The sequence below is a fragment of the Solanum tuberosum genome, unplaced genomic scaffold (genome assembly GCF_000226075.1).
Source record: "Solanum tuberosum cultivar DM 1-3 516 R44 unplaced genomic scaffold, SolTub_3.0 scf00017, whole genome shotgun sequence".
Taxonomy (NCBI): Eukaryota; Viridiplantae; Streptophyta; class Magnoliopsida; order Solanales; family Solanaceae; genus Solanum; species Solanum tuberosum.
Genome location: NW_006238943.1, coordinates 2,627,303 through 2,638,088, shown reverse-complemented (window position 1 = coordinate 2,638,088; position 10,786 = coordinate 2,627,303). Strand labels below are relative to the sequence as shown.

Here is a 10,786-nt window from a genome sequence, read left to right as displayed (position 1 = left end):
CTTGTGAAGTTTTTTTTTTTTTTAAAAAAAACATATTATTGTTTGATATATTATATACAATAATAACAAATAAAAAGTAATAATTTTATCAGATGGTAAAATTATAAAAATAAATAAATAAAGTAATTAAAACGTAATAAAAATTGAGCTGATTGAGTTTTGATCCACTTGTTTGCCCATTTGAACCCAACTTTTAGGCAATATCAATAATATATCTATTTATTAACTAAATTAACTTAGTCCGCTTAAATTCAATTTAATCCGTCCATTTATCACCCGTATCCTTTTAATTGGGGTTTTTAGGACCATATGTCATATGTGCTTACATTATGCAATTATATCCTATTGCTTGGGAGAAATTAAAGGCTTTGCTAAAGTAAAAATGGTTTTAGTTAATACATTTAATAATTTCATAAATAATGACTAATTACTTTGCCTATGTCATTTATTTATCAAAAATGGTACAAAATTTAATACATAAATCTTATAATTACATGGAATTTTTCAAATTTTGTAATTAAATTATGAGACACACGATAACAATATTTTTTATATTTTTAAATAAAAAAAGGGCATCATATAAATTCATGTTTCTCTAATAAAATTTTCTGGTCCCTCTTAATATGCCTTAATTATGTAGATATGGAAGCAACCAAAATTAACTTTCTTTTATTATTTATTGTAAGTAGATATGGAAGTCACATCATTTTTAAAAAAAACTGAATTAGTTGATTTCCAAGAAGTAATTAGAGTAATAAAAGGTTGATTTTCTTAAAAACAATTATTTAGGAATGTTTAATATGAATATCATTGCTTCATAAATCAATTAAATTATGCATGTCCACTTTAAGTAATTTCATTATTACATCAGTAAGTAATTACATCTCATGCTTTCTACGGTAACAATATATCAAAAATGATCTTAACTGTAATTAATTAACTGTAGTAACTTAATTGCCGCTAAATATATATTTTTAGAGGCAATTGACATTCTTTGTAAATATTCCTAAAACATATAGCAACATTGAATCTAATAATAATTAACTAATATCGATAAATGTTTTAATACTTTTTATTAATATGCATATTTATTGCCGTTTTTTTTATATAATGTAAATATAGGAGTAGAGCTACAATACTATGTACAGATTTGAATGAACTCAATAACAACTACTTTGATTACATATTTATATTAATGAATTCACTAAATATTATAATTAAAAGAAGCTATGGAAAATTTAGAACTTACCCGTTTTAAATTTAGGCTCCACCTTTAAGTAAGTACTTATTCATCTTTTTTACTCATGAAAATGAAATAACATTTGATAAAAACATGTTATCTTAAAGTGTAATTTTTTAAATAAAAATTCAAATTAATTAAATTTCAAATTAAAAAGAAAAAAAAAGGCAAATGGATCTTTGAATGAGCACATGGTGATACATTTAAGAGAGCAAAAACCACATGGTTCTGACCAACTCACCTCCTTATACACAAATTTCATAAAAGCAGAACTCTATACTTTTTATATTTTGGTTAATAATAATAATAATAATTTGAGTAATTCAGTTTTATCAGTCAACTATAATTGTACTCAATAAGTTAATGAATGCTTCAATTTCAAAAGATGTATTATAACAATAATAAATTTAGAATAATTTTATAGATAAAATTTGAGAAAAATAAATTATATATAGATTATGAAGGGAGTCATCTTAAACGTAGGATGGTCTGATGCATATATTTTCTATCAAAAAATTATGTAGCGTATAAAGTAGAATGTTAGCATTTAAGAGTGTATATTTAATTTTGCACACTTTTAAGTCTTAATACAATTGACAAGAAAAATTGTGTACATTTCATCAAACTTTGGACTTCACCACTTATTCAAATCATATACCTATCTTCTAGAAATAGAAAAAAAAAATTCAATTAAAAAAAAATACGTTAAAAAATTATTAAAATATCAATTTAAAATAGTATACGTTTTAAACTTAAAGGTTTTTTTTTATGTACCTTATATAATATTCACATTAAGTTAGCAAAATTTATCTTTCATTTTACATATGAGATATAACGTAGAATAATAATATGTATATTAGTGATATATATATATATATATATATATATATATATATATTTTATTTAGTGTTCATTAATCAGTTTTTGATCTAGATTCAAACTAAACAATCTCACGTTAGAAAGGACAAAATGCTCTTAAAATTCAAAACTCAAATTCTTAATTATTAATCACTGTATAATAATTTTTTCATTATTAATCACCGGATACAAATTTATAAGTTGCAAAAAAAAAATTATTATTCTTTCTGATATAAATTAAAATAGAAGCATAGTGAATCACATATTATTGGAAATTTGGAATTGCTTGAGTATCAATTATTAATTAAAAAATAATTCATAGATGCGCTTCCACTCCACATATGCATTCAACAGAGCTGAGAACTGTGACAACTGTTTCTTCAGAGCAACCTCTTTTCTTCAACAAAATAAAGAAGCAAAATACTATAGTACTTATACTAAAAATAATAATATAGATTTTTAATTATTATTTTTTTAAGAAAAGAGGAGCAATACATCACTCACTCTAAGAAGATCCACCCCTTTTTCTTTTTTCACCTAAAAAAGTGTTCTACATTTGATTTCTCAAATACCCAAAAGCCTATTTTGAGTTCAATCTTACCATTCTTGAATAAAAATGCTATCTTTATGTGTTTTGTGTTTATGGGTATCTAAGTCTTGAATAACAATGCAATCTTTATGTGTTTTGTGTTTATGGGTGTCAAAGTTTTGAATAAAATACCAATCTTTATGTGTTTTGTGTTAAAGGGTATCAAACTTTTCTTCTTTTCTTTGGGATTGATCTAAAAAAGATTAAATTTTTAGTTGTTTTGACTGATGAAGAAAATAGTATGACTGATTTTTGAGAGTTCTTGGCATATTATTTTTTGGATTTATTCAAGTGTTTAGTTTCGGATTTTAGTAATGGAGTCAAGAATGGAACATTATGAGATCATGGAACAGATTGGGCGTGGAGCATTTGGTGCTGCTATTTTAGTTAATCACAAGCAAGAAAGAAAGAAGTAATTAAAAAGTTTGGTTTTTTCTTGAAAATGCTTATAAGATTTGAATTTGATGTATTATTGATTTTGTTTCTTTGTGGGGTATCTTGAATTATAGGTATGTGCTCAAGAAGATTCGATTAGCTCAACAAAGTGAACGTTGCAGGAGATCTGCTCATCAAGAGGTAGTACATTGTGTTGTTTCTCAATTTTATTTGGTTATGGTTTTTGCATTTTGTGCATCAAGAGTTTCTAATAGCTTGTTTCGCCAAGTTTTTGAGGAAGTCATAAGTGTTTATTTTATAGAGTTGAGCTGTTTGGCCGAGCTTTTAGGAAAAAAGTAAGTATTTTTGAGTAGTAGCAAGAGCTGCATTTCAGAACTGAAGAAAGTAGTTTTGCTCCAGAAGCACTTCTTTGACCTTGGCCAAGCACAAATTGTTGCTCTAATATTAGCAAAGTGTTTTACAAATGGATTAGCCAAATACAAATTGCTACTCTCCGATGTTATTTTTTGGAAAGCACCTCTGACAAAAGACACATTTCAAAATAAGCAGATTTTGGAACCAAACAGGCCATTAAATAAGGATACTTGCAACTTGGATGTACAGATGGCATTGATCGCTCGTCTTCAACATCCATATATTGTTGAGTTCAAGGAAGCATGGGTAGAGAAGGTGAGAAGCCTGATTTTGTTTTCAAGTGCTGAGTTGACTATAATATCCTTGAAATTGGTGATTATTTTACTCTCATGTCAATCGTACTGTAGGGCTGCTATGTTTGCATTGTTACCGGCTATTGCGAAGGTGGTGATATGTAAGTCTCTATATAACTTTTCATTTTTCATTAGTTTAACTGCTAAACTTAAGTTTAACAATGCATATTTTGATAGGGATGAACTGATGAAAAAAGCAAATGGGCAATATTTTCCAGAAGAGGTATGTTGGCAATGTATTTTAGTTTATCATTTTGCTGGGACATGTTAATTGTACATCTAGATTGTAGACTACGGACACGGGAAAACAAGTTTATAGCTAATTTACGAGTTAATTTGTTCAATCGGTTGGGGTAATGTATTATTGCTCTAGTATAAACTTCAGTTAGTTGCCATTTCCGGGTGTCTAATCCTTCAAGAGATGTTCATAATGCAGAAACTTCTGAAGTGGTTCACTCAAATTTTGTTGGCAGTGGAATATCTGCATTCAAACTTTGTACTACACCGTGACCTTAAAGTGCGTATCTTATTATCTGTTAATATCGTTTTTAAATTTTTATTCTCTCCAATCTATTTTCTGAGGTGATTTCTGCACCTTTCTGTGGCAGTGCTCAAACATCTTTCTGACCAAGGAACACAATGTTCGCCTTGGTAACTAGTAACTACCAATGCTTTTGTTCTTTTATTGAAGTGAAGATGGATGCAGTCGATTTTTCTGATGTAGGCTTACATTTTTTTTTTCCCTTTTACTTTTTTCTCCAGGGGATTTTGGCCTTGCGAAAACGCTGAAGGCTGATGACTTGGCTTCTTCAGTATGTATCTGATACCCGATGCTTTACTTTGTTATTTTCACCTAACCTAAGTAGCTCACATTAGTTTCTACATTCTTAAAACGAAATGTAGGATACAGCATGGCACGGGTAAATCAAGTTGGTGTTTAATTCATTTGGTTGATTATTTACATTGTAAAAGTTAGTCTAACAGAAGGCAGACCTAGAGACATGCATCGGTTCATATGTCTTATATTGTTTATTACTGGCATAGATACATTTCAGAAATCATAGTTCAGTATCTTATTTCTACCTCTTTTAAATTACTCCACCCTGATCCATTTTATTGATGATGTGCTTCTGTGTCCAACATGTGTCATTTTGGATCAGATATGGGCAACAGTACGAACTTGCATGATGATTAAGCACAATCTGAACTATATTTTGCCTAAATAAAACCTGGCATTTAGTTTCTAAATATTTTCCTACTTAGCAAAGCCATAGAGAAACAGGAACCAAGGATGCGAACACTCAGGAGTGTTACGTTCGGGATTACCTAGCCTACATCCCCTCCCCCGTCTCCACCCGCTAGACTAAAGAAAAAATAACAAGAAATAATGGAAGATATCACTTAATGGAACTAAATAAGCTAAAACTTTTAGTGGAAGAGATGTTTCAGTAAGCTAATAGTGTTATTTTATATTCCAGGTAGTTGGAACTCCCAATTACATGTGCCCAGAACTTCTTACGGATATTCCATACGGTTTTAAATCAGATATTTGGTCCTTAGGTATGTAACTCCTTTACTCCATTCTGGTTCAAGTGCATTTATATCTTACTTTGAATGTGGTGCCAAATTGTATTGGAGTTCTCTGTAGACATTCATTTCCAATAATTTTTGGAAGATATGAACCTCTCACCTATGTATGTCATCTGTTACCACACCTTTCATTTCATACGGTTATCTTCTTTCCCAACTCTGAGGACACTGGTTTGTTGTAGCAATAATCTCGTGTTTATTTGATATATACATGTCATTGTGGGCTTCTTCTGTGTCTTAAATCCATTCATTTCTTGACCAGGCTGCTGTATGTATGAAATGGCTGCTCACCGCCCTGCATTTAAAGCATTTGTAAGGCTTCTTGAATTTGTTTCTATCATCTCCATTTCAATTCCTTGGATACATAATGAAATGGGAAACTGACCATATATTTTATCTCTTTTGATTAATTTACAAATAGAAGCTTAAATGACTGTCTCTGCATATATAGAGACCTTCGGATGGGGGGTTTCGTTTGTAAGTTAGTGAATTCAAGTGACAAGCAAATCCAAATTCCAACTATATTGTTGAAGAGATGTTCTTCCTTTTAAGCCTGTCCCGAAAAGAATGTCATCTTTCTATAATTAAAATCAATTTTAACTTCAAAATTCTCCTTATACCCTTGATGAAATGATTTATCGCCATACAAATGTCTAAGGTTTATTTTAGACGACAAATTTCAAAAAGTCTTGCTTTCTTTCTTGAACTTTGTGCCAAGTCAAATGGTGCAACATAAATAGGGACAAAGGGAGTAGATGTCAAATCAAAGTACAAACTGTCTTACTTATATAGAGAACTCAGTTTAGACTTCTAATAAGTTAATCCCTTATCTCTAATTATTAGAATATCAATTTAAAATAGTGTACGTTTTAAACTTAAAGGTTTTTTTCACTGTACCTTATATAATATTCACATTAAGTTAGCAAAATTTATTTTTCATTTTACATATGAGATAACGTATATAACTTATAACTATTTAAGATAAATATATTTTATTCAGTGTTCATTAATTAGTTTGTAGCTAGAATAATTGCTCTTGATTAGAACTAAAAATCTCATGTTAGAAAGGACAAAATGCTCTTAAAATTCAAAACTCAAATTCTTATAAAACTAGTCTACAACAAAATTTTAAATTATTAATCACTGTATAACATTTTTTCATTATTAATCACCCCATATACAAATTTATAAGTTGCAAAAATAACAATCTTTTTTTCATTTTGACACAAATAGTTTAACTGTGTGTATGTGTGAAAGAGAAAGTAGAGAGAAAAAAAATTAGTTGGAAGTTGTACTGGTTTATTTGCAACTAAACCTACCACCCTAATCATGATTAAACTAATAAACTATATCTTTCAAAAACTTTAATTATTACTTAGAACATTTTACTTTATTATTACTATTTTCTTTATCTCAATTTATGTAATGTCGAGTTGAGTTTAAAAAAGAAATGTAATTTAGAATAATTTATGAATATTTATGTCATTACAAATTACATCACTGTATAACAATTTTTCATTATTAATCACCCCATGATTTTTTTTCGTACTCAGACTAATAACTATCCAAGTCATTTCACGAATAAAATATGATCAATTAACCAATCATTATTAGGCCAATGATAACTCTCTTCTAGCATTACCTACATGGCAAGGGAAAAATCAAAGGGTAGAACTGACTAATCCTAAATCAAAGGGTCGAGAGACTCAATACCAGTATGCTCGAACAACTTGGAACAAGGTCTTCTTTCCGCACTATTACTAATATGAAAATAATGGTGAAAACTGGATTCAATTGTCAACTACCCCCATTGGTGATACAGGAGTGACTACTGATTCTGAAGGAACTGCAGTCACATTTCTTTTCCATTCAAGAGCTTTTACGCGTTTTCACGATCTTTTAAGACCACGAAAAATGGACAAATTTCTTTTCTTATGAACACATACAAGATTCGTCACTACAAAAAGGATACATTTTCCAGAAAAAAGAGATGCAGTTTAGTGGTTACCTTAATATCAGTTATATCTCCAATAGCAAATATGTTTCTGTGACCCTTGATTCTAAGATTTTTATCAACCTTCAATCTTCCAAAATTATCGATTCGATCCTTCAAATACGTCTCCCTTAACTACTCTAAACCCGGTGCCTTTCCCGTGCAAAGAAAATGGCAATCCTCTCTGATAGTTTCCCAAGACAAGGTGAAATATGTTCTGTTTCCACCCGAGCTGTTCGTGTTATTACTTCACTTCCACATTCTTGTTTTTTAACCATTCTAAATTCTAGTAGTCTGGATCCATCTTGCACCAAAGTTACCTTCTTTTGAGGAAAATCGACAGTGATTACTGCATCAAGTTTAACACTAGTAGGTCCACCACCAACAATCAATACTGCTTTTTATCTTTTCATTCTCTGCAACAAAATACCTCGCCACATTTTGCTAGTACATCTCAACATTCATCACAAGACAGTTGACTGAATCCCGTGAAAACTTGCTAGAGGAGTCGGTTTACAAATAAATAATCTCCGTCTAATGGATACAAAATCCCCATGCTTTAGCTTTGTTTTATCATTTTCCTAAAAGGACATCAAAAACAGCCTAGTCTCACGCCATTTTGACTTGTAATATACAACCTGACAGGACAATCGCAAATGAAATGTTCTAATCACTAGTACATCTCGACAACAACATACCCAATGTAATCCAACAAGTGATATGATAACAAAATTACATTGTACAAAGCAAATGAAGCAACGTATAGTAATAAACATTGAAAAAAAAGGAAGCTACGCAATTACTAAATAATAATACTAGTACATCTCAAACTCTTTGTGAAATAGTAGATCAGTCATGATCAAGACAATTGAATGAATCTCGTGAAATTAAACCTGACAGAAGAGCCGATTTACGAATAAAGAATCTTTTCTCAACGGATACAAAACACTAATGATTTAGCTTCTTTTTATCATTTTCCAAAAAAGTTGATAAACTTAGCGAGAATAAATATCTCATATGATTATTTGATGGGAAAATTACGCAAGTTGGCAAACATCCCTAGGTTATTAGTCAATAAGGGTATAGTTTAATTTATTTACTGTCACTAAATATAGTTTCAGATTTTTGTCATAATTAATGGGACCCACCACCTCTTTGTATACCAACAAAGCCCTTCATATGCTTTTGTATATAATTTTATACAAAATCAAATTTATCTTTCTTATCCTCATTCCATATCTTTCTCCTAAAATCACTCTTCCACTTCCAATTTGAAATTCGAATTTCACCTTCTCCCTCCAATCATGTTTTCACTTTTTGCAGGTAACCGTCAAAATAGTGGGTGAATATCTTCTTTTTTTTCCAACAATTATATATGTATTATGCTTGTTACTTTTTTGATATTTTTTTTAGAAAAATCTTTCTTACTTATATGACTATCAGTTTTCAAAAACAAAATGGATGATTCCTCTCCATCTAAGAGGATTGCGAGAGGTACACCATTTGCATGTCAAAGTTGTTGACAATCCACCTTCGTTTTCGATCGGTTTTAATTCAGGATTTTGGGGTCAATGCAGGGTCTATGGCAAAGTTTAAACAAGTTCAAGATGAAAAATCTATTGAGGAATTGAGATCCAAGGAAAAAAAAATGACCCAATTGCAATTCAGAAAGTCATCAACAATGTGAAGGCAAGCGGCATTAAAATTGTTGAAGGAGGAAGTAAGAGAAAAGTCATAAACAGTGATTCAGAGGAGATTGAATCTGCTTCATCAGATCTGGACAAATCTGAAGAACATCATGAACATCATGTATTTGCTTAAAACACAATTCTAGATAGATATTTGTATATTCGTGTGAGTGTATATATATATTCTGATTAAATCATAGTTGTATATAGATATATGTATATTGTATATTTCATGCTTAAATCACACTTGTATTAGTTATTTGTATATTTTGTTAGTTATATAAAAGGTTACTTGACTTCTATGTATAGTTTATGCCTAAATCATAATTGTATATTGTAATTTGTATATTTTATTAGTTATATTCAAAATTACTTGAAGTTATGCATATAGTGAGTTGTATATTAAGGTAGTATATACAAAATTGCTTGAGACAATTGTATATTAATTGGTAACTAGTAACTACCAAGGCTTTTGTTCTTTTATTTAAGGTATGGTGTATACACTTGTCGACTGTTTTGTCAATGAGGGCATGGAGCTTGATGACAAAGCTAGGACTGCTATTAGGAGCAAAACATAAAAGAACAACTACAGCGAATATCAAGTGGTGGATTTTCTCCTGAAAGCACCACATAATGTCATTTTTCCGTCATTTACTATTAACTCTTTGCCTTGGTTTATGTTTAAAGAGTATATTCTATTTGTGTATAAGGTGGACGTGAGATACCAGTAACTTATAGACACAGAATTTTTGTTGGTGGTCTTCCATTATCTTTAACTGAAGGTAAAGAGTATACATGATATCATTTCTTGTTTCTGCCATTTGAGAGAGAAGAGAGATACAGGCAAAAAACGGACAAGAAGAGAAAGACAAGAGAGAAACTACAGGACAGAATGAAACACAGATATAAACAAAAGCCAGACTCAAAGAGACCATGCCATGTATATAATGACTTGCTCCTTCTGACTGGTAGGAATTATGGTCTCCTTTGACTTTATCCCACTTCATCGACCACTACGCTAAACCTTTGGATGAGCTTCTAAGAAACAATTGACAACTGTAATCAATATTTTAATTGAGGTGATCCTAATTTCAAGGTGGTTAGCAAATTTAAAGTCAATGGGAATGTAGAATAATGTCTGAAATTAGAGACACAGGTTGGTCTTCATTTGAGAGTTTGTTTAATAGTAAAATACTATGGCAGCAGTAAGATGTCTGAAATTACACTTGACACTAGTTGGTCTTAATTTGAGAGTTTGTTTAATTGTAAAATACTATGGTAGCAGTAAGAAAACAACCCTTCAACCTACTTTCATATAAAACCATATAAAAGCTATCAAGTAAAAGTGATCGTAATGTGCGAGGAAACTAAGGGTGTAAATATATTTTCGATTAGCATCAAAACAGAGCAGAAGCAAAGCGTCAAGGTCAGGAAAGTAGATTAACCTTAAGAAAGCACCCTCGCCTATTGTCCCCTACAGCAAAATAAAACACCTGCAGTGTTTAAAAACCACAAAATAACATTTAACAGAAGTTAATGATTAAAAGTAAAAAAAAAATAGTCGAGAAGATAAAAAGGAACTGAAAACTGCATAAACTCCAATATATGTTTTCCATCACAGGTTGTTCATATCATCCTGGATAAAACTTTCTACGATAGGACGTGTCACGGCCAGGATTGAATACAGTCGACCATTCAGGCCAAAGTGGAACGGGACAGTTGGAA

The 10,786-nt window shown here is 30.5% G+C and overlaps 1 protein-coding gene across 3 annotated transcripts; it reads left to right on the top strand.

Moving 5' to 3' along the window:
- The first annotated feature begins 2,569 nt into the window (after positions 1-2,569).
- Positions 2,570-9,210, top strand: LOC102585537 (serine/threonine-protein kinase Nek4-like). 3 transcript variants are annotated; one of them, XM_006340279.2, is made up of 11 exons: positions 2,570-3,099; positions 3,197-3,263; positions 3,633-3,752; positions 3,845-3,891; positions 3,968-4,013; positions 4,227-4,307; positions 4,399-4,441; positions 4,553-4,602; positions 5,269-5,350; positions 5,643-5,692; positions 8,951-9,210. In XM_006340279.2, the coding sequence occupies exons 1-11, from the start codon at positions 3,002-3,004 to the stop codon at positions 9,002-9,004; spliced, it is 738 nt and encodes a 245-aa protein (XP_006340341.2). In that variant the 5' UTR covers positions 2,570-3,001; the 3' UTR covers positions 9,005-9,210. The 3 variants fall into 3 exon arrangements, with proteins under 3 accessions (XP_006340341.2, XP_015158525.1, XP_015158518.1); XM_015303039.1 differs by lacking the exon at positions 8,951-9,210 and having other exon boundaries at positions 3,687-3,752; positions 5,643-5,988; XM_015303032.1 differs by lacking the exon at positions 8,951-9,210 and having other exon boundaries at positions 5,643-5,988.
- Positions 9,211-10,786: the final 1,576 nt, after the last annotated feature.